This window comes from Typopeltis vanoorti, chromosome 8 (assembly GCF_054136105.1).
Source record: "Typopeltis vanoorti isolate ZY-2024b chromosome 8, IOZ_Tvanoo_1.0, whole genome shotgun sequence".
Lineage (NCBI taxonomy): Eukaryota > Metazoa > Arthropoda > Arachnida > Uropygi > Thelyphonidae > Typopeltis > Typopeltis vanoorti.
Genome location: NC_143556.1, coordinates 114710809 through 114735948, shown reverse-complemented (window position 1 = coordinate 114735948; position 25140 = coordinate 114710809). Strand labels below are relative to the sequence as shown.

The 25140-nt window shown below is 35.4% G+C and overlaps 1 protein-coding gene across 2 annotated transcripts in view; it reads left to right on the top strand.

The window, feature by feature from the left end:
* Positions 1 to 25140, top strand: part of LOC150104295 (protein bicaudal C homolog 1-A-like) — a 321235-nt gene that overhangs the window by 177434 nt on the left and 118661 nt on the right. For both annotated transcript variants that reach the window (XM_090396901.1, XM_090396900.1), the window contains exons 9-10: positions 5716 to 5773; positions 16443 to 16516. In XM_090396901.1, the coding sequence (XP_090253027.1) occupies positions 5716 to 5773; positions 16443 to 16516 (132 nt within the window). The remainder of the gene's footprint in view (positions 1 to 5715; positions 5774 to 16442; positions 16517 to 25140) is intronic.

The following is a 25140-nucleotide window of genomic DNA, read 5'->3' as shown; positions in this document are numbered from 1 at the left end:
CCAAAGCAGCATTTATTTCTTACCACTCAGTTCCTCATTCCAGGCCACAGAGTAGTTTCTTCTCCCTCCCTTATCCACAAAGGATGCATCCCAAGACCCTCAGAAACCACAGATAATACCAAACCCTATATATACTGTTTTTTCTTATACATACATACATACCTATGATAAAATTTAATTTATAAATTAGGCCCAGTAAGAGATTAACAACAATAACTAATAATATATGTATATATATTTTTTTATGTTGAGCCCATACATGAGAGATTGGTTGATCAACCTATAGTACATTAGTACCATATATGGGTAGTGGGTTGGGAAAGGAGGAACTTGTTTACATTTGATTTAAAAGACTTGATTTAAATAAATTTATATTGTATTCCTTAGGAAACACAACTAGGTGAAGACTGTTCCACAATACAGCAGTTGCAGGGATGAAGGAAGAGGCAAAGAAACTTGTTCTGTGGGTTTCAAGGTGCACTGTGAAGGGATGTTGAGCAGCTGCACTTGTTCCAATGAGCGTAGTAGTAAGTGGGGAATGATTGATGCTATTTCAGATGAACATTTCCCATGGAAATATTTATAGAATACACATATTGCTGAAACCAAACATCTGTGCAAAAAGCGAGAGGAGTGAGTTGGTAAGAGTTGGGTCATTAATCAATCTAATTGCTCTCCATGTACTGAGTCAAACATTTTGAGGGAGCTCTTAGGGGCTCCATTCCAAATGTGAGAGCAGTATTCAATAGTTGGATGGATTCATGATTTGTATAAGTTTAACAGCTGTTCAGGGGTGAGGTAATGTCTTGAGTGAAGGAGAAATCCTAATTTTTTAGAAGCTGAGATTGCAATATTGTGATGTTTATGCGAGAACACATCCCATCTCGTCACCAGAGTTCAAGATCAGTACAACATAAGAACCCTTGAATGGTAAAGAAATGGAGCTAGCTGAGGAATTGTACCAGTCGACATAACAAGTGACTGAAACAAAAAACAAAATCTGGTGAGATTTTTCTGAGCAATAAATACAAAATGTTATATTCAGGCAATGATAATCAGGGAAAAGGTGTAGCTACAGTATTGAACACAATATATGAGGGTAATCTTCTTGAATGGCAAGCAATATAAAGTAGAGTGATGTGGGCAAATATCAGAATGGGAAATTGGACAATGAGACTTATTTGTGCCTTTGGTCCCACAGAAGGTTCTACTAAGGTGGAAGTGGAGGAATTTTTTTGAGGCTTTAGAAAAAGCAGCTGACACAATGAAAAAGGAAAAGTTTATCTTTGTTGAGGATCTAAATACCAGAGGAGGAAATGATTGTCAGACATACAAAAATATTTTGGGAAAATTTGGAGAAAAGAGCAAAGCTAATAATAATGGCAAATACCTGTTGGATTTCTGTTCAGGACATGGACTGTTTATTACTAACACAATGTTCCAACATAAAAATGTGCACAAATTTACATGGAGAGAAGAGGCAAGGAATAAGAAAAGTCTCATTGACTATGTTATTGTTGAAAGTGATCTTTTCTCCCGTGCAGGACACTAGTGTACAGAGGATTTGAAATTGGAAGTGATCACCATTTAGTCTTAAGCAGAATAAAATTGAATTTCATACTGAAAAGAAAAACATGTAAGAAAGTTTTAAAGCGAATAAAAGTTGAGCAGCTCTCAGATGTAAACTGTAGGCTAAAATATACAAACATAATTCAAGAAGAAATGAAAGAGTTTGAGAACAGGAACCAAACCTTGGAGAGTCGGTGGCAAGTCCTGAAAAAAACAGTGATTCAGCCAGAGAGGCATGTGAAGAGGTTTTCTGCAAGGATAGAAAAATCAGAACTGGGTCTGATTTTTCTATCCTTGCAGATGGTGAATCCATGGTGAACACAAGAAGTTAAAGAGGCACTGAAGGAAAAGAAGAAAGCATATCAAAAGTTCCTAGCAAATAAGTCAGCTTGTGCTCTTAGAGAATACAGAGACAAATGTAAGAAAGCTAAACACTGTGTAAAACTAGTTAAACAAAAGTCATGGGAAGATTTTGATAAGAATACAGAAAATAAATATCAAGAAGGTGGCAAGATATTCTGGAGGTTATTGAAAAAGCTCAGAAATGAAGGAAAGAGTGCTGTAAAAGGAATTAGAGATGATAAAGGTGATATGAGAACTGGTGAAAAAGATATCCTTGATGTATGGAGTAATGACTTCAAAAAATTGATAAATGAATCAAGCAGTGATGACAGCACAGTAGTAAAAAAACACTCAACAGACATGCAATCAGGAACACATATCCACACTTGAAGTCGAAAGAGCCATTAAAAGTCTAAAATGTGGAAAGGCAGTAGGAGTAGATGATATTTGACCAGAAATGCTCAAATATGGAGGTATAAAAGTCTTACGGTGGCTGCACTGCATAGTTCAGAAGGCCTGGACAGAGGGGAAAATTCAGATGATTGGAATAGAGATCTCATACTGCCCATATATGGGAAATAAAACTGAATGTGAGAATTAGAGGTATTTCCCTACTGAGTGTTCCTGGTAAGATTTACGCAAGTATACTTGAGAAACGGAGAAGGTTTATGGAAGGAAAGTTTGGTGAAGAAAAGGCTGGATTCAGGCCAAATAAAGGCTGTCTGGTTTTCACTTTATTACAAATAGTTGAGAAATCATGGTTATATAACAAATATCTGTATTTAAGTTCTGTAGATCTGGAAAAGGCATATGACAAGGTGCCAAGAGAGAAGCTATTCAAAAAAGCTACAGTTATATGGTGTCAATGGGGGCATTATATCAAGCAATACTTTTAGTCTTTATTTGTAAATCAGCAGTTAGAATTGAAGGAAGTACAGGAAGATGGTTTAATGTTAAATCTGGTGCTAGAGACAAGGATGTACATTATCTCTGTTATTCATTATCTATATGGATCACATTATAAAGGAAAGTGGTATTAAACCTGATATCAAAATTGGAGATGTTAAGCTCAGCTCTTTCCTGTATGCAGCTGATGTCATACTTCTAAATAAATCTGCTACAAGTCTACAAAATTCACTGACTAAATTGTATAACTCTTGTAATAGATTTGGTATTGAAGGTCAGCAATAACAAGACAAAGACAGAAAATAGGCAGAAGCATTGAAAATATCAACTGCAATATGAATGGAGGACAAGGAAAACATTTCAGCTACATATGCATGATTTTTAGTGAAGATGGTAAATTAAATATGGAAATAGATAACTGAATTAAAGCTGGTATGGTAGGAAGTCAACTGAACAAATTTATATGAAATAAGAGAGAAATTAGTCAAAACACTAAATTAGCTGTACACAAGACAGTGTTAAACCAATTTTAACTTATGGATCTGAGAGCTGAGTTAGAAATAAAACGCTTACCAGAGACCACAGATATGAGAGTCTTGAGAAAGATTAGAGGGGTGAACAGATGGCATCAGTGGCAATATCTTATTATTGAAAATGAAGATATTAGGAAAGATCTTAATATTCTTTGCATCCAGGAATGCATTAGCAGAGCTAATCTCAGGTGATATGTCACTTAAACAGAATGGGAGAGGAAGATTAGCAAAACAGGTGTCCTCTGCCAGGTTGGAATGAAAAAAGACCCAGAGGAAGACCAAGACATGGGTGGACTGATATGGTAATAAGTGCCTTATAAAATAGAAATATAAGATCTGATAATTTTGAAGTCTTGACAGGTAACAGATTGATTTGGAGGAAGATTGTAGATAGGAAATTAGTAATGGTGTAAGTTTTTCATGCAGTACTGTCATATCCTGTACACCCCTTGAGGGTACATTTCAGAAATTTGATGATTGTGCTTATGCTAGAAGAGGCTTGATGTCTAGGAAATTCCAAGCAGTGAAATCTCATCTTGTCTGGAAATTTGAGTGTTGTCAAAAATAATACTAGGAGAAAATGGTTATTTTTTTGTGAGAAATAAGACAGAACTGGGTTTTATTAGCATTGAAATTGACAAGGTTATCTGAACCCCATTCTGGGATGGCTTGGAGATCAGAATTGAGCAAAGTTCTAATGTTGATCTCTGGTTGAGGTGAGTTGTGTAGAGTAAGGTTTATCAAATGAAAGGTAGTGCAATGTGCTGTAATCTGCAAAACTGTGTATTGGATTGGGATCAACTGAAAGTAGGTCATTGATATATAGAAGGAAGAGGGTTAGTGAGAGGATAAGGAACAATTCACCATCAAACATAGTCTGCATCCAGACAAAAAGCTAATGGCAGAAGTCCTGAGACAGACCAAATGATTGACGTTTACTTAGTAAGCCTTTGTGCCAAACTGTCAGAAGCTTTAGAGATATCAAATGCAACCACTTGAGGTTTGTCAAACTTCTCCATGACATATGTCCAGAGATGGATGACATGTGAACAGATCTGTGTTGATCAGCAGCATCGGAATCCATTCTGGCAGTCATTTATTAATTGCATGCCTTCAAAGTAGCGTAGGAGTTGGGAGTTGATGATTTTTTCCATTACTTTAGATCAGGGGTGTCCAGGCTGCATTCGGCCCTGCACTGTTAGTAATGCGACCCCACAAGATCTTAAACTTTTAACATTATTACATTTTTGAAAATTATGGAGACAACTACTGTGTTTGGATAAAAACTTTTAATTTAATGTAACTAAAATCTGCATTCAACGTTTTGACCTTTATGTCAAGGTCATCTTCTGGAGCATTCAACTATACACAGAAAACAAGCTACACTACAATCACACTGGTTTGTTAAAGTTACTGACCAACCGCTACAACAATTGTTGGCCTGACCTCTGGTGAAAAATAAAAAATAAAAAATTATGCATCAATGCTCGAGTCCTATTATTAGTGTTATCTGTTGGTTGTAGAAATACATTGGGCTCAACAACAACAAGTCTATGTATCTATCTATTAACATCATGATTATAAATGTACATTCTGTAAAATGTAAATTCTATAAATGTACATATAAATGTATAAATGTACATTATAAACTACATTTATAATCATGATGTTAATAGATAAATACATAGACTTGTTGTTGCACCCAATGTATTTCTACAACCAACAGTTAACACTAATAATAGAACTAGCGTTGATGTGTATATATATATATATATATATATATATTTTTTTTTTTTTTTCCCCACTAGAGATCAGGCCAACAATTGGTTGGTCAGTAACTTTAACAAACCAGTGTGATTGTAGTATAGCTTGTTTTCTGTGTATAGTTGTATGCTCCAGAAGATGACCTTGACATAAAGGTCGAAATGTAGATTTTAGTTATATTAAACTAAAGTTTTTATTCAAACACGGTAGTTGTCTCCATAATTTTCAAAAATGTATTCGGATCACCGTGTAAGCTTAAAAGAAAGGATTTTGACATTATTATTTGATGCAAAATATGTTGTATTTCCTTTCCATTTTGATACAGGAATTTGAGAATAAGTTTCAAGATTTCAGAAAAAATTATCAATTTTTTTTTGCAACTCCATTTTTCAAATGGTTAAAAAAATTAGAAATTGATATTCAGCTATACAAAGGTTTATATTTGTTTAAGTTGAAGTTTCGAGGTTTTTTAAATTAAATTTTAAAATTCTCTTTAATATTTGTAACAGTTCTAAGATCTGACTTATTTCTGTTTATTAGTAAAATTTGGCTTTTTTTAAAACTTCAAACAAGATTAAGTTCGGACTTTTTATTTTATTAGAGCCATCTTCCTCTAATTCTAATGTTTGATCTAAAAGAAGGACAAGAAATTGATACAAGTAAGTACTGAATGAAAATATAACGGAGAAAATAATAAGTTAAGAATTATTTTTTAAAAAATTAACGAGGTGAAGGTATACATGTTTGTCTTCCCGCTCGACATTTATTAATATACTCAAATTGATATCCCTGATTTTTGTGTGTATATATACTATAAATTAATGTGTATTTTACAATGTACTACAGAAATTTTGACCCTTATTAAGATAAAACACTGACTAGTAGAGATAGGGAAATTAATGTGGCTGTATTGAATATTATTACTTTAATATGGCTTCCTCTGGACCCAGACCTACTGATCAAAGATTTTATTGCGTGTTTTGAGGGGAATTGGAAGTAGAAGGGAATAACCAGAGCTAAGTGACCAGGATGTTGACATGGCTGTTGAATGTTCCCTGTGAAAATTGATTGAATGTTTGTAGATTGCAAAATTTTGTTGACAGATGAAAAAGAAAAGATAAGATTCTCCTCTAATTCATTGTTGCATTTAAGTTACTATAACAGTTTCATATTACTGATGCAAAAGAAATTTTTATGTACACAAAGAGTGGAGGGAAGAACAAGTATAATTCTTGAAAGTTGTGTAATAGTGTTTAGCAAGTGTATCAGGATTAGATTTTTTTTGTGTATGCGTGGAGACCAGTGAATGATTGACATGGATTGCCAGACGTGGTTGCAATTGCTTTTGTCAGTGAATGAATTTAAGGTATGACAAGGCATGATGAGCAATGTTTAAGGTATGGAGAGGTGTATGATGGACATTATGTGAATAATGGTTAGTGTGGGCCTCCCAGGAGTGGTCTTTGGACATTTGTAGAGATGTTCATGCAATAATTTTGCATTTTATGTTCAAGTTCCACAAATGCAATCTTAATTTCTTTTAGGAACTAATCGGTTGACTTTCAGGTGCTTTTGATCTGCATTTTGGTTTTCTGGAATATATTTGCAGTTGAATTGGAGTTCACCTGTACATATATTCAGTTTTAAAATATATTTGGAAACCTCCTTTATTAATATTCCAGATAAATTTATTTTAAACCCACACATTGAATGGTTATAAAACCTATAGAATATCATTATCTTGTGTGGATTTGGATAAGAGGTTAATGAGAAAGAAGGAATTGATATGTTTCTTCACAGCTGAAGATTGCAGTCTTTGAAAGAAGCTGTTCCAAAGAGGTGAGAGAGAGGAGATCTAGTGAAAGATGAGGAAGAGAATATGGTTTGGTAAGTTTGAAGTTGATAGTAAACAAATGCTGACTATCAGCTATTTGTAGTCTTTGTTTGAAGAAAGTGAATGAAATGTTGGCCAGTTCATCAGAACAGTCTGTAGATGTGATACAAAGCAGAAACAAAATGTCTAAGAGAGTAATTGGAATAAATCTGTGGATCAGATCCCCTCTTCTGGATAGCATTGAGCATTAAGGGAAGTTTTAGGTACACCATCCCAAATATGTGAGCAATATTCAAACTGTGATCAGATTTTATTGGAAGAGAGCTTAAGTAGTTTGAAAAAGATAGTGTTTGTTCTCAGAGCAGTTTCAGATTATCTGATCTTACCTCACTTACCTCACCCACTCACTAATGCTTAAGTACTATATAGGGTTGGATTTACATTAAAAATAAACATTTAATGAGATTTATGCATAGTCAACAATTGTACATGCAAGTAGTAGTAGTGTCTTGAGTAGAAAAGTATTTAGCTTTTTGGAGGCAAAAGTTATTGTTGTACCAGGAAAGTCTAGACATATAAATCAGAAGAAAGAAAGAAAGATCTGATAAAGTTTGGGGATCAGATGGTGTATTACCAAAAGTATGCAAAAATAACATGAGATCTGTCTTGAAAGAATTGTAGAAATTCAGAAATATCTTGCAGAAAGTTTTTTCACTTGATTACAAATTAAATTATACTTGCCAAGAAATTATATTCTTGCTTAATCTTTTATCCAAGTGTAAGCAAATAAAGTTTGCAGATCTTCATTATGGAGGCTAATCATTTGACATTAGTTGCCTTATCCCAAATGCAAAGCACACATCTTTGAGAAATATCTTGGGAAAATTTGAAGAAATGATCCAAAATTAATAAGTCTCATCATCATCAAATTCCTGACATATACCCTCAAGGGGGTGTACAGGAGACACTAATTCATTATTCCTCAATTGATCTGTTAATCAATTGAGGAATAATGTCAATAATGTTTTGATGTAAATAACCGTAGAGTAAATAAACATGTTACTTAAGGTTTAATCACAAATTCAAGTAGACTAGAAGTATTGCAGAATTCTATCTCTAGAAGATAGAGGCAAGTGGTTTAATCTTTTCAGTATATAAATTCTTAAAAAAATTGTTAAATAATTTTAATGACTATTTAAGCGCAGCAAGCACTAAAGTAATTGCTAATATTGAGATTTGTTGTTTAATCAAGTGGCCTGGCATATGCTAGCCAAATTAAATTTTTGTATGATTGCTTACTATTAACAATTTGATTGCTTAGAAATTGCTCCTGTTTCATTATAAATCAAGAGTTGAACCTGTGACTTCTACCAACTCAGGATTTGAGATAGTTGTTGGAAGTTTTTCCACTTCGTTATATATACTATAAATTAATTTAAATTCGTTATACTATAAGTTAAAGATGTCAAGAAATTATATTCTTGGTTTAATCCTTTATCTAATCATAAGAAACAAAGTTTGCACCTGAAGTACTTCAACCTTGGTATCGCCTCTGGATCTGGCTACCTCAATAAAGGTCGAAACCAGTCTGGGTAGTGACCCTTCCCATAATGCATAGCATTATACATGTCCATAAGGATATGTGCTTTGCATTATGAGATACTAAGACAAATGATGTGAAATCATTAGCCTCTATGTACGAATTGCCCTGTCCTGAAATACTTCAGGCTCAAACTTTGCTTGCTTACATTTGGATAAAGGATTAAACCAAGAATATAATTTCTTGGCATCTTTAATTTATATTATTCTACGAACTCAGTTCACTACTGTGGATAAAGGGTCCCTCAATAACAGGGTTTCTAATAAGCATAAACTTAAATTAACAGTTTCAAGTGAACAAAAATTCAACAAAGTACTCACTTCAATATTAAAAACCATGTGCCTTCCTCTCCCCCCCCCACATGCAAAACCTTTATTTACTTTTCATTAGGCCAATACTTCCCTTCCCTATACTTCTCAGCTTATTCTATCCACATATCCTTTGCTCATTACAATACTCCCCATTCCTCTTATTTGAAAAATCTTGGTGTACAATCATTCAAGCAAGATCTTGCTTGAATGATTGTTTACTAATTGCTTACTCGCCAATCTCCTTTTGAACTTCTATGCTTCTGAATTGCAGCTCTATGTTATTTCTCCCAAGAATGACCTCATTTCTTACTTATGACAACACCTAAAACTCCGCAAGATCAAATTTCTCTTCTCAGACTGACATACATGCTAGTACACAACTAGTTTTTTTGTGACACAAACACATCACATCTTAAAGCCACCAGAAAACTTTTATTTTTCTTCAAGACACCAAAAGGTTAACCAAAAGGATTAGTCCACTTTAGTGGACTAATCCTTTTGGTTAACCTCACAAAAATACACAAAGAAAATGTGTAAAGCATGAAACATCTATGTAACTGGAGTGAATCCTGTGAAGGAGTTTAACCTGCCCTCTGAACAGCTTCAAGCATTTTTTGCAAATTTTTGGTGGGAACAGTCTTCTCAACTTTAGAATACTGTTCCCATTTAATGATCGAGATGGAGTGTCTTCTATCACTCCGGATTGAGGATTATAACCAAAAAAGAATACCTCTTAGTACAGGGAATATTCAGGCAAAAGCTCTCGATATTTTTACCTCATTGAAAGAGACCAAATTTCAAAAGGAATGCTAAAGCTTTACTGCGAGTATAGGATGGTTTGACTTTTAAAAATCGTACTGGACTGCATAACATAACAATAACTGGGGAATCTGTTAGTGCTGATAAAGATTTTGTGGCCAAGCTTCCTGAAGAATTGCAAAGGATAATTCAGGAGGATGAATATCATCATCATCACGAACCATGGTCTCACCGATGCCTCCTTCACTATCTTCTTCCACCTTTCTTTGTCCAGTGCACAGTGTTGCATTTTCTGTACATCCATTCCACACCAGTCCTTTATGTTGTCTATCCATTCTCTGTATAGTCTACCTCTTCTGTTTACACCATCAATAATACCAAACACGAATGTCTTTATCTTCCAGTCTTCACTCATTCTGCAGATGTGTCCAAATAATTGCAGCTTCCGTTTTATAATCTTCTGCATTAGATTCTCCTTTGGTTGTATCTTTCGATAGAGCTCTTCATTTGTGATTTTCTGTACCTATCCTATTCTTCCTGTTCAATGTCAACGAAATTGGTCTCTTTTGGAAGCGTATCCCAACAAAAATTTTCCTAGCTAAAATGGAAGTATCACAACCAGGATACAAAGTATCTAAAGATCATCTTATGCGTTTACTAGGAGGCAATGCAGAAGGCGACTTTAAATTCAAGCCTACGTTACTTTATCTTGCGCAGAATCCATTATCTAACATTATTGAATAAATTAGCACTATTAGAAAAGAACTTCGATTTAATGAACTGGATAATGATGTGTGAAACTTGCTTGATTCCTATTCTTCTGAATAGGAATTGAGCAAGAAGGAACTCCTTCAACTAGAAGAACAGCGTGCATATGAAGAGGAAGAAGATAAGGAGTGCGAACAAGAAGAGAATGCTACTACTAAGAAACTAGCTGCAAAATAACTTGAGCTAGTTTTCAGTCATATTGAGTATGTTAATGATTTACGTTAAAGATATCAAGCTAGTCTTTATATATAAATATAAACTTGGTTTTAATCCTATTTCCCAAGTAAGCAAACGGACAAGTAAGTCAAGTTTGCGCCTGCACATAGTGCAGGTCTGGGCAACTCCGCACGTAGGGCAAGTCTGAGGTAACTCGTGGTAAAGGTGGAATAAGCTCTGATCACTATTCTTAGTATTTACCCCTAATGCAAAGCACCTCTCCTTGCTGAGATGTATGATGCATTAAAGGCAAGGGCCACTACCCAGACCAGTTTCGACCTTTATTGAGGTCTCATCAGCGGGAGCCAGGCTTAGAAATACCAAGGTTTAAGGAATACAGAGCTTATAAATTTTACCTAAACAAGTTGCCATAAGGTGCTTTGACCTTATTAAATAAATATCTCAGGATGAGAGATAGACGTAAAAAGTTTTTTTACCTTGGGTATAATATACGTTCAAGATACCAAGCTACTTTATTTATATATATTTATATAAATTACACACACACACACACACACACACACACACACACACACATATATATTAGGATAACCAAGCAATTTTATATGCTTGGTTATTTTAGCTCCTAATCCCAAGTATGCAAACAATTAAGTTTGCGCCTGAAACAAAGTTCAAGTCTAAAGATGGTACAACACCTGTGCAACTCATTGTAAAGGTGGGTAAAGCTCTGATCACTATTCTTAGTATTTTCCCATAATGTAAAGCACATCTCACTAGAAGATGTATACTGCAATGCATTATGGGTTGGGTCACTACCCAGACCGGTTTCAACCTTTTTTGAGGTCTCCTCAGTGAGTAGCTAGACCCTAAATACCAAGGTTTTAGTAATACAAAGCCTTATCAACTTTACCTATATAAGTTGCAACAAGGTGTATTAAGTTTTAATAAAAATCTCTGGAGGAGATATTGATGGGAATAAATATCCTAATATACAATATACCCAAGTTAAAAATTTATTCCCATATATATATATATATATATATATATAAACTTGGTTTTAATCCTATTTCCCAAGTAAGTAAACAGACAAGTAAGTCAAGTGAAGGTAGTGGCCCTTGCCTTTAATGCATAGCATCATACATCTCTGCAAGGAGATGTGCTTTGCATTAGGGGTAAATACTAAGAATAGTGATTAGAGCTTATTCCACCTTTACCACGAGTTGCCTCAGACTTGCACTACTTGCAGGTGCAAACTTGACTTACTTGTCTGTTTGCTTACTTTGGAAATAGGATTAAAACCAAGTTTATGTTTATATATATAAAATAGCTTGGTATCTTTAACGTATATTATACCCAAGATAAAAAAAACTTTCTACACCTATCTCTCATCCTGAGATTTTTATTTTATAAGGTCAAAGCACCTTATGGCAACTTGTTTAGGTAAAATTTATAAGCTCTGTATTCCTTAAACCTTGGTATTTCTAAGCCTGGCTCCTGCTGATGAGACCTCAATAAAGGTCGAAACTGGTCTGGGTAGTGGCCCTTGCCTTTAATGCATCATACATCTCAGCAAGGAGAGGTGCTTTGCATTAGGGGTAAATACTAAGAATAGTGATCAGAGCTTATTCTACCTTTACCACGAGTTGCCTCAGACTTGCACTATGTGCAGGTGCAAACTTGACTTCCTTGGGAAATAGGATTAAAACCAAGTTTATATTTATTTATATAAAATGGCTTGGTATCTTTAATGTAGCCTCGAAGTTTGCCAAAATCTTGATAAAGTGATCGCCAGCTGTGGCAAATTGTATGACAAGATGAAAAAGTCAAGCATGATTCAAACATCTTTACTTAATATTTTTTGTCAAAAAAAGATTAGCTCAATCAATTATTTAGACATTAAATAAAAATTTAGGCAATTAATTTTTATTAACTTTGATGATTTTATCTTCTAATATAGCTCATACTGTATTTTTTTTTCAAATGTGCACTAACTGATGGTTGAATTATAATTATTCCTATTGTTTATTGTATTATTTACTTAACGCGATTTCGCTTAGCACGCATTAATTGATGGATTAATTAATCACATTAAGTGAGGTTTACCTGTGTGTGTTATTTTATTTTATTTTTTTGCAGCTCTTGCTCTTTATATCCCTACTCATCCACTTAATTCTAACTTGGTTTATCCTCCTAACCTGGGGTATGCAGTCTGATACTGCTACACTCAAGCAATCTCTCACCACTTACCATGCACTACTGGCATTCTTTCCTATAGCTTCTCAAGCCATGACACTGTTCTAAGATGACTCCTGAATTTCTCATAATCACCAGCATTATAATTGTACATAAACCCTTTCTTGACAGAGAACCACATGTGTTTCGCAACTTTTCAGAACAAGACTGCATGGTCACTCTCCCAAATTGGAGGTAGAGTGTCTACCTTGGATATGGATACACCTTCTGATGCTATTATCAGATTCAACACCCTAAACCCCTTGCTCCCTTGTAACATATTGTTTCATGTAATTATCTCTTAGCAACTCTATAAATCCCACTTCCATCTTGCTATGCCCCCTTTCCTCCCTCCAATCAATATCCTCATAGTTAGTCTCCTATAATAATTGTTCGTCTTGTGCTGATTTGCCGATACATGGCAACTACATCTTTCTGTGGACCTCTTGGTCTGTAGTAGCACCCAACAATGTATTTTGTCCTATTTGCCTCTATCTCACACCAGACAGCCCCTAATATCCTCTCTAACTTCTAATTCGTTGATTGTAATTCTGCAGCTATCATCAACTACCCTATCTCCTGTCTTGTTCCTTTTATCCTCCTGAAAATACAATACCCTTTGCATTCTATCCCTGTATCATACCAAACTATATCATTTTCAGTCAACCAGGTCTCAGTGATTCCTACAATTTTTTTAACCAAGTTGAGCTTATCAGTGCTCAACTTGGCCATATAAAATAATAATAAAAACTCGCCCTTATTCCTGATGCGTCTTGCATTCGTGTACATGCATTTCAACGTCCCTTTGTACCAATGGTTACCCTTGTGTAATGCCATTACCAACTCATTTAAATTGAAGACCTGTGAAATCCCGTTCAGCATTGCATAATCATTACTGTGCCCATGCTAATTTGTCCCACGGGTGACGAGACACATGCTTGATTTCATCCTCCCTAATATCTCTAGTTTCCCTTGTTTTGCTCTACCACATTCTCACTAAACAACACTTTCTCCAAATATCTAACTCCAAAACTATTCAAATGCAGTCTGTCAGGCATATACAAGTCCTTTCTTTTATCAAACTCACTAGACATCAATAAACTGCATACCATTCATCTTGTACAATCTTCTCATTGCCAATCATGGCCCTTCTTCTCAGTTCTGTCATATCATACTGAGGCAGTAGACTCGCAATCTTTACTTTGTTGATTTTCATTTTTGCTTCCACTAACAACTCTTTTATATCTTTTCTCATTGCATATTTCTCACCTTTTAAATCATTTGTGCCAGCCAAAACAATCAACTCGTTTACTCCATTCTTCTGCATAATTACAGCGTCACTAACATCCTTTATCTTTGTACCTGGAAAACATAATTGCATCACTTTCTCATTAAGTACATCTCTTATAATCGAATACCCCATACAATTCTATGTCTCTTCTCCCAGTCTCTCACACTTTCATGCTTTTCCCATTCACTCTTACTTTCATGCTCCATCCTTCCTTACCACTTGCCAATCATTTCTCTAGTCGCTCGAGCTCATATTTTGTCCTGTGAAGTAGCCCATATAAGTGTGCAATTTCTTTCCACACAATCATCTCATCATTCACATTGCTTTCAACCACTTCTTTCAAACTTTCAGCCATATTTTGTGCACTATCACTCACTGCTTCTGCATTCTCCATGACACCTTGACAATCCTGATTTTTTCCTTATCAGTCACTTCATTCTTTCATGATTTGCATTTCTTATATTAATTTACAAAACATTTCTGACAAATATTTTCTCTTGCTCTTACCACAAACCATTCACTCTCAGCAATGAATACATTAAACATGTAATGCATCGAACTAAATCTTGCATGTTGGTGTGCCAACATCGTTGTCTTGGTTGCCATTTTTCTCGTACATATCAGTGCCATAATGAAAAACGATTTTGAAAATGACTTAACTACAGTCATAAAAAATATCAACAGATATATATATATATAACAATTTTGCTAATATCTATTAAAAAATAATGACTTAGCTGAGCAACATGTGTACTGCATCTGCTACTCATGACAATGCTAGTGCCCTCCAAAATTAGAAATGACTGAAGAATCACTATTTTCATTTCAGAGGCAAATTGTGTGTTGTCCAGTGTAATTGAAGTATAGTTACATTGTGCTTTATCAGAGGTTGGTTGACCTGCAAGGATTGGTTAATTTTGAAGGTCATTGTTTTGAAGGTTGTATAAAATGGTAGATTATTGTCTCGTTCATCTCCCTGTTTTAAAGTTTGCCCATATCACTCTACTTGAAATTGTCTGCCATTCAAGATTATTATCTTTGTGTTTACTGTTGAATATTATCCTTCTTTCTTTGATCATTATTGCCTGATTATGACATCTTGTAGTTCTTTAGAAGAATCCCACCTGTTTCCATTTTTTTTGTTTCAGTATCATAAACTATTTTGATATGGCACGTCTCTAATTTTCTAGTTCTGCTTCTTTTTCATCGATATATGTTTGACTGTAATGTTTGGTTTGTATTTGTTCTATTAGCTGACTTTTCATTGTTTTTCCTTTGCTTTCTGATGAAAGCAAAGGTGTAGGAGGGATGGGGCTTTACTATGTCACACTCAGCTGGCATGTCATTCTGTTATTACTATTCATGTTAAAAAACTTTTTTATTATCCCGACGTTTCGATCTTCATATCAAGATCATCATCTGGAGCATACATAAATATACATGAATGCTGATCACCGCGTAGCACTAAAAGAAAGGACTGTCATTATTATCTTTTGCTTTTATCAATATACACAATTTGGTTGACTTAATCCCATGTTTACATATCCCATAATCATTCATTCCCTATCTAACTAGATGCCTTCTAATGGAATGCTTTACAAAAGTAAGGATTGTTTTGCTTTTTAATGTTGGTATAGCAGAACAGTGCCATTAAACTTTTCATTTTTGTTTAAAGTTTTCAGTAATAAACATTCTTTGCTTATGCTCTTCTCTATTTAGTATGTATACATGTTTGGTATATTGCTGGCCTGTTGGCTGAGGAGTTAGCATACCCACTCTCCAGCCAACAGACTATGGTGGTTGAATCCCACTGTGGGCATGGATATTTGTGATTGTCTTTAGATGGAAGATAATTTCGCCTAGTGTGAGACTGCTGTCCCATTTGTTGGAGGCCTGAAGTGGTTTGAAAAGATTCTTGTTTGGTCTCTAGAGCATGGTTTCCAGAATGTGTAAAAAATAAATTAAAAATGCAAAATATATATATAATTTTGATAAAGAATAGAAAAAAAAAAATTCTTAACCCACCCAAAGTACAAAATGTACTTTGGGTGGGTTTGCAATAATTTAATAATTGTTTGTATATATAAACAATTATTAAATTATTTTAATAGTTTTATATGTTGATGCGAAGTCAACAGCCTCTGGGTATAAGAATATAATTTCTTGTTTATTATAATTTGCTTGATTTACACAAGTGAAAAAAAAAAAGAATTCTACAGTTTATTATGTGACCAATTTACCATTCAGATTGGATGAACTGTGGAGTAAACTGTTACACATAGAGGTAAATGGGTAGAAATTATCAGAATTCAATAGTATACTTTTTAAAATTATTTAAAAATTGTTTATTTTGCAGCTGACATACGACACCTCACTGAGCATCACAATATTAGCATAATGATAAGACCAAAGCCAAAATATAATGTTAAGGTAAGTTTCCAGTTGTTGAATTATTTATAAATTTAAATGGAGTATAAATTCTTTTAGAAACAAAAGTTTGCAGTTTTCTCATATTTCAGTTGGAATTTCCATCTTTGGCATATAAGGAAATGCCATTATGAATAAAATGCAATGTGGCTGCTGTGTTGTATAAAATGGCTAAAGTTTTGGATAGGTCTTAATGAAAATTTAAAGAATTAGTATATAACTGTTGGGATTAGCTTTTTTTTTATATATATATACCACGTGAGTTATACTTGACAAGAAATTACATTCATGTTTAATCTTTTATCCAAGTGTCAGCACAAAACTTTATACCAAGTAATTCATATGAATATAGATAAATGCTAATACCTCAACATAATGAATGTCCCAAAATGCCTTTTGCTTTTGCCTACAAACAAAAAAAGGCATTCTATAGTGGACATTGTTATGCAGAATTAAATAAAATTGATTTCTAAGTTATCTCTAATATTTATATACATTTTGCAGTAATAATAATAAAATTCATTCTTACTATCTGCGTTTATAATGGTACTGCTTCAAACTGAATTACTGAACAAATGCTATTTTGATCTGGGGTGCTTAAGGGTCTAAACTGTATAACTGAGAGGAGACCTCCGCATAGCCTTTAAAGGAATGCGGAGAACCGACCAGGGCTTCTGACCTAATGTCCAATCCTCACCTTCTTGTGGTGCACCCTGTTGGATATCTACTTGGATACTGAATGAACAAGGATGGGCTGGCAATTTGGGATTTAGCTGAGCAAATTGTATTCTTATTGGTTAAACCAAAATAAAAAATGATGGTACGACATGACAAAATTTCATGTCCTACCATTTCAAAAAAATCAGGACTCCCTGGTGGACTCAGGAAGTTAAAGAGGCAGTGAAGGAAAAGAAGAAAGCATATCAAAAGTTCCTGTCAAATAAGTCAGCTTGTGCTCTTAGAGAATATAGAGACAAATGCAAGAATGCTAAACACTGTGTAAAACTAGCTAAACAAAAGTCATGGGAGGACTTTGGCAAGAATATAGAAAATAAATATCAAGAAGGTGGCAAAATATTCTGGAGGTTGTTGAAGAAGCTTAGGAATGGAGGAAAGAGTGCTGTAAAAGGAGTTAGAGATGATAACGGTGACATGAAAATGGGAGAAAAAGATATTCTTGAAGTATGGAGTAATTACTTTGAAAAACTGCTAAATGAAACAAGCAGTGATGACAGCACAGTGGTAAAAAACACTGACCAGGCATGCAGTCAGGAATACATATCCATACTTGAAGTAGAAAAAGCCATCAAAGGCTTGAAATGTGGAAAGGCAGCAGGAGTAGATGATATTCGACCAGAAATGCTGAAGTATGGTGGTATAAGAGTCTTACAGTGGCTGCACTGCATAGTTCAGAAAGCCTGGACAGAGGGACGAATTCCCGATGATTGGAGTAGAGCTCTCATAGTACCCATATATAAAAAGGGAAATAAAACTGAATGTGAGAATTTCAGAGGTATTTCCCTACTGAGTGTTCCTGGCAAGATCTATGCAAGTATACTTGAGAAACGGTTGAGAAAAATTGTGGAAGAAAAGTTTGGTGAAGAACAAGCTGGATTCAGGCCAAATAGCAGCTGTAGATCAGATCTTCACTTTACGACAAATAGTCTAGAAAGCATGGGAATATAACAGAGATCTGTATTTAATTTTTGTTGATTTGGAAAAGGCATATGACAAGGTGCCAAGAGAGAAGCTATTCAATACGCTACAGTTATATGGTGTCAATGGGACATTATATCAAGCAATACTTAGTCTTTATTTGAGTTGTAAGTTAGCAGTTAGAATTGAACGAAGTACAGGAAGATGGTTTAATGTTAAATCTGGTGTCAGACAAGGTTGTACATTATCCCCACTGTTATTCATTATCTATATGGATCACATTATACGCTACAGTTATATGGTGTCAATGGGGCATTATATCAAAATTGGAGATGTTAATGTCAGCTCTTTGCTTTATGCAGATGATGTTATGCTTCTATATTACAATCCACTACAATCCACTACAACTCTGCAAGATTCTCTGTCTAAATTGAATAACTGTTGTAATAGATATGGTATGAAGGTCAGCAATAAAAAGACAATGAAAATAGGCAGAATCATTGAAAATGTCAACTGTGTTGTGAATGGAGAACCTGTGGAACAAGTGAAACATTTCAGCTACTTAGGCACGATTTTTAGTGAAGATGGTAAATTAAATATAGAAATAGACAACAGAATCAGCAAAGCTAGTATGGTAGGAAGTCAATTGAATAAATTCATATGGAATAAGAGAGAAATTAGTCGGAACACTAAATTAACTGTATACAAGACGGTGTTCAAACCAGTTTTAACTTATTGATCTGAGAGCTGGGTCAGAAGTAAAACACTTGACTAAAGACTAGAGACTGCAGATATGAGAGTCCTGAGAAAGATTAGAGGCGTGAACAGATGGCATCAATGACAATATCATATTAAAAACGAGACTATTAGGAAAGAACTTGACATTGTCAACATCCAGGAATGCGTTAGCAGAGCTAATCTCAGGTGATATGGTCACTTAAACAGAATGGGCGAAGAAAGATTAGCAAAACAAGTGTTCTCTGCCAGGTTGGCAGCAAAACGACCCAGAGGAAGACCAAGATGTAGGTGGATTGATACGGTACAAAGTGCCTTAGACGATAGAAATATAAGATCTGATAATGTTGGAGTCTTGACAAGTAACAGACTGATTTGGAGGAAAATTGTAGATAGGAAGTTAGTAATGATGTAAATTTTTCATGTAGTACTATCATATCCTGTACACTCCTTGAGGGTACATGGCAGGAATTTGATGATGATGCTATTTTGATCTTTATAAAGCAACTTCATTTTTTAAGGCAAATCCCATAGATGAATGAATGTAAGCCTGTTACCCATTAATGTCATGTGTGAGAATTATAGGGGAATCCATATTGACATACCATAATCATACTCAAATCTCCAGTGGAGTCAACTTTCATTATCTCAAACCCAAGGACCATAGGAACAGTGTGTTTATGGTTCAAGTTTGCAACAGTGCATTTCCTCTAGAATAGATTTGATTGCATCTGATATTGTATCCTTTGTATGATATTTCCATTCTGCTTTTGGATAAATGGAATTTGAATTCCTATTGTGTGTGTGTTTATATATATATATATATATATATATATAAACGGTATTTCTAAGCCTAGCTCCCACTGACGAGACCTCAATAAAGGTCGAAAATGGGTAGTGGCCCCTTGCCTTTAATACAAAACATCATACATCCCCTTCTTGGAGATGTGTTTTAGCATTAAGGGTAAATATTAAGATTAGTGATCGGAGCTTGTTCCACCTTTGCCACGAGTTGCCCTGGTCCTGCACTACCTGTGGGATCAGTTAGACTTGCATCAATTGCAGGCGCAAACTTGACTTTCAGTCTGTTTGCTTACTTGGGAAATGGAGTAAAACCAGGTTTAAAATTGCTTGGTATCTTTAACATATATATATACAGGGTGTTCGGGATAAATTTGACATATTTATAATTAATTATATTTTTCCGTAAGTTACATGTATTAACACACACTTCTCTTCATTTAAAAGTTTGGACCCTTCTTCATTCATATACAAGATGTCAGAAAGGATGGATAGCTGGAACCCACCTGAATCATGGAAGAGAATAACTTGTATCATGATGATTCGTGCCCGCCATCAAAATAAGGATATTACGACTGCTGCCCAATGCTCCCTGAATACAGTAAAAACAATCAGGCATGAACTAGAGACTTGCAATGGTGACTACGAGGATGTAGCAAGAAGAAAGATCCCTAGCAGACGATCTGATTGCGTTCGTACAGCAGAATTCCTCGCAAATCTGCAGGAACAGGTGTTGAAGAACCCTGGCATTGGAATTCGGGCTTTGTTCATGGAGTTGCTAACTGTAGTCAAGCCCTGGATAACAAGGGTAGCCAATGGTAGGCCGTATGTATGGCAGCAGGATTCGGCCCCTTGCCACACCTCTGGGAAAAGTCAAAAATGGTTGTCTGAAAATTTCTACGACTTCACCAGTCCAAATGTTTGTCCTCCAAACTCCCCAGACCTTAACCCCATGGATTATTTTGTATGGGGCGCAGTTGAAAAAGACACCAATCGCACTTCCAGTAATACAAAAGCCCAGTTAATGGATAAAATTAAAACAGTTTTTGCGGCCCTTCCCAGGGAGACTGTAGCATCAGCTTGTTCGAGGTTCCGAAGCAGAATTGAAGCTGTGATCGATGCTAATGGTGGTTATTTTGAGTAAATCTTGTTGATAGTATTGTAATTAACTCTGCCTGTAATGTTTTTTTGTCAATTCATTAAATTTAATAGATACAAAGAAGATTTTCTTTTTCCTTACGAAACTGTCAAATTTATCCCGAACACCCTGTATATATACACACACACACATGGGTGGTCTGAAAAGTTCTTAGCCTCAACCATCCTGTCAAATAAGTCAGCTTGTTGTCTTAGAGAATACAGAGACACATGCAAGAATGCTAAACACTGTGTAAAACTAGCTAAACAAAAGTCATGGGAGAACTTTTGTTTAGGACATGGGATATATACATGGGATTGTACCCTTAAGCACCCTGGGCTGCCGGGGTGCTTAAGGGTCAAAGCTGTATAACTGAGAGGAGACCTCCACATAGCCTTTAAAGGAATGCGGAGAACCGACCAGGGCTTCTGACCTAATGTCCAATCCTCACCTTCTCGTGGTGCACCCTGTTGGGTATCTACTTTGATACTGAACGAACGAGGATGGGCTGGCAATTTGGGATTTAGCCGACCAAATTGTATTCTTATTGGTTAAACCAAAATAAAAAATGATGGTACAACATGACAAAATTTCATGCCGGCTGGGGCGTCGCCCGGTTAAACAAGGCCCCCGTTGTTTTCGCCAGGGAACCAGGGCGAACCGCGAAAAGTCAGCTACTGGAACAAATCTGAAAACAAACCCCAACTCAACATCACCAGAGTTAAAGATCGGTACTATCAACGTAAGAAGCCTGAATGGCAAAGAAATGGAGCTAGCTGAGGAATTAGATAAGTACCAGATCGACATAATAGGGGTGACTGAAACAAAAAAGACCAAAACTGGTGAGATCTTTCTGAGCAATAAATACAAAATGTTATATTCAGGCAATAACAATCAAGGAAAAGAAGGAGTAGCCATAGTATTCAACACAAAATACGAGGCTAATCTTCTTGAATGGCAGTCAGTCTCAAGTAGAGTAATGTGGGCAAATATGAGAATGGGGAACTGGACAATGAGACTTATTTGTGCCTATGGTCCCACAGAAGGTTCTACTAAGGTAGAAGTGGAGGAATTTTTTGAGGCTTTAGAAAAAGCAACTGACACAAAAAAAATGAAAAGTTGGTCCTTGTTGGGGATCTAAATAGTAGAGTAGGAAATGATTGTGAGACATACAAAAATATTTTGGGAAAATTTGGAGAAAAGAGCAAAGCTAATAATAATGGCAAATATCTGTTGGATTTCTGCTCAGGACATGGACTGGTTATTACTAACACCATGTTCCAACATAAAAATGTGCACAAATTCACATGGAGAGAAGAGGCTAGGAATAAGAAAAGTCTCATTGACTATGTTATTGTTGATAGTGATGTTTTCTCCCTGGTGCAGGACACCAGAGTGTACAGAGGATTTGAAATTGGAAGTGATCACTATTTAGTCTTGAGCAGGATAAAATTGAATTTCATATTGAAAAGAATAACATGTAAGAAAGTTTTAAAGCGAATAAAAGTTGAGCAGCTCTCAGATGTAAACTGTAGACTAAAATACAGAAATATTATTGAAAAGAAAATGAAAGAGTGTGAGAACAGGAATCAAACCTTGGAGATTCAGTGGCAAACTCTGAAGGAAACATTGATTGATTCTGCCAGAGAAGCATGTGGTGAGGTTGTGTGCAAAGATAAAAAAATCAGAACTCCCTGGTGGACACAGGAAGTTAAAGAGGCAGTGAAGGAAAAGAAGAAAGCATATCAAAAGTTCCTGGCAAATAAGTCAGCTTTTACTCTTACAGAATACAGAGACAAATGTAAGAAAGCTAAACAGTGTGTAAAACTAGCTAAACAAAAGTCATGGGAGGACTTTGGCAAGAATATAGAAAATAAATATCAAGAAGGTGGCAAAATATTCTGGAGGTTGTTGAAGAAGCTTAGGAATGGAGGAAAGAGTGCTGTAAAAGGAATTAGAGATGATAAAGGTGAAATGAAAACAGGAGAAAAAGATATCCTTGAAGTATGGAGTAATTACTTTGAAAAACTGCTAAATGAAACAAGCAGTGATGACAGCACAGTGATAAAAAAAACACTGACCAGGCATGCAGTCAGGAATACATATCTATACTTGAAGTAGAAAAAGCCATCAAAGGCTTGAAATGTGGAAAGGCAGCAGGAGTAGATGATATTCGGCCAGAAATGCTGAAGTATGGTGGTATAAGAGTCTTACAGTGGTTGCACTGCATAGTTCAGAAAGCCTGGACAGAGGGACGAATTCCCGATGATTGGAGTAGAGCTCTCATAGTACCCATATATAAAAAGGGAAATAAAACTGAATGTGAGAATTACAGAGGTATTTCCCTACTGAGTGTTCCTGGCAAGATCTATGCAAGTATACTTGAGAAACGGTTGAGAAGAATTGTGGAAGAAAAGCTTATTGAAGAACAAGCTGGATTCAGGCCAAATAGAGGCTGTCAGGATCAGATCTTCACTTTACGACAAATAGTCGAGAAAGCATGGGAATATAACAAAGATCTGTATTTAAGTTTTGTCGATTTGGAAAAGGCATATGACAAGGTGCCAAGAGAGAATCTATTCAATACGCTGCAGTTATATGGTGTCAATGGGGCATTATATCAAGCAATACTTAGTCTTTATTTGAGTTGTGAGTCAGCAGTTAGAATTGAAGGAAGTACATGAAGATGGTTTAATGTTAAATCTGGTGTGAGACAAGGATGTACATTATCCCCTCTGTTATTCATTATCTATATGGATCACATTATGAAGGAATGTGGTATTAAACCTGATATCAAAATTGGAGATGTTAATGTCAGCTCTTTGCTTTATGCGGATGATGTTATACTTCTAAATAAATCCACTACAAGTCTGCAAGATTCTCTGACTAAATTGAATAGCTGTTGTAATAGATATGGTATGAAGGTCAGCAATAAAAAGACAAAGACAATGAAAATAGGCAGAATCATTGAAAATGTCAACTGTGTTGTGAATGGAGAACCTGTGGAACAAGTAAAACATTTCAGCTACTTAGGCACAATTTTTACTGAAGATGGTAAACTAAATATAGAAATAGACAACAGAATCAGCAAAGCTGGTATCGTGGGAAGTCAATTGAATAAATTCATATGGAATAAGAAAGAAATTAGTCGGAACACTAAATTAGCTGTATACAAGACTGTGTTCAAACCAATTTTAACTTATGGATCTGAGAGCTGGGTCAGAAGTAAAACACTTGACCAAAGACTAGAAACCGCAGATATGAGAGTCCTGAGAAAGATTAGAGGCGTGAACAGATGGCATCAGTGGCAATATCATATTAAAAATGAGGATATTAGGAAAGAACTTGACATTGTCAGCATCCAGGAATGCGTTAGCAGAGCTAATCTCAGATGGTATGGTCACTTAAATAGAATGGGAGAGGAAAGATTAGCAAAACAAGTGTTCTCTGCCAGGTTGGCAGGAAAACGACCCAGAGGAAGACCAAGATATAGGTGGATTGATACGGTAGAAAGTGCCTTCGACGATAGAAATATAAGATCTGATAATGTTGGAGTCTTGACAAGTAACAGACTGATTTGTAGGAAAATTGTAGATAGGAAGTTAGTAATGATGTAATTTTTTCATGTAGTACTGTCATATCCTGTACACCCCTTGAGGGTACATGGCAGGAATTTGATGATGATGATGATGATGATGATATACATGGGTGGTCTGAAAAGTTCTTAGCCTCAACCATAAATCGCAACACTATCATCAAGATTTTTTTTTTCTGAGTTGGTACGTCTGTCATGAACATCCATGTGAAATTGCAAGTCATTCTATCAAGTGTTTTTTTTACACAGCTGTCAGAAGCCAAAGTGTTGTCTGTATCCCTTGAAATGGATAAAATTGAGTATCGTGCAGTTATAAAATTATTTGTAAAAGAAGGTTTAATGGCAAAAGAAATTCGTTCGAAGTTCTTGAAAGTTTATTGGCACTCTTCTCCTTCATTTTCTGCAATTAAGTAATGGGCTGCCGAGTTGAAACACGGCCTTACCAGCCTTGAAGATGATCGCGTGAAGGATGTCCAAAAAGTGTAACAACACCAGAAATCATTGATCAGTGCATGATATGGTATTGGATGACCAGTGAGTCAAAGTGTGAAATTGCTGAGACTATATGCATTTCAAAAGAACATGTAGGATACATCTTGCATAAAGAATTGCAAATGAAAAAGCTTTGTGCAAGATGGGTGCCACGCAGATCAAAAATGCATTCACATGACAATCTCTGAACAGTGCTTGGAGCATTTTAAC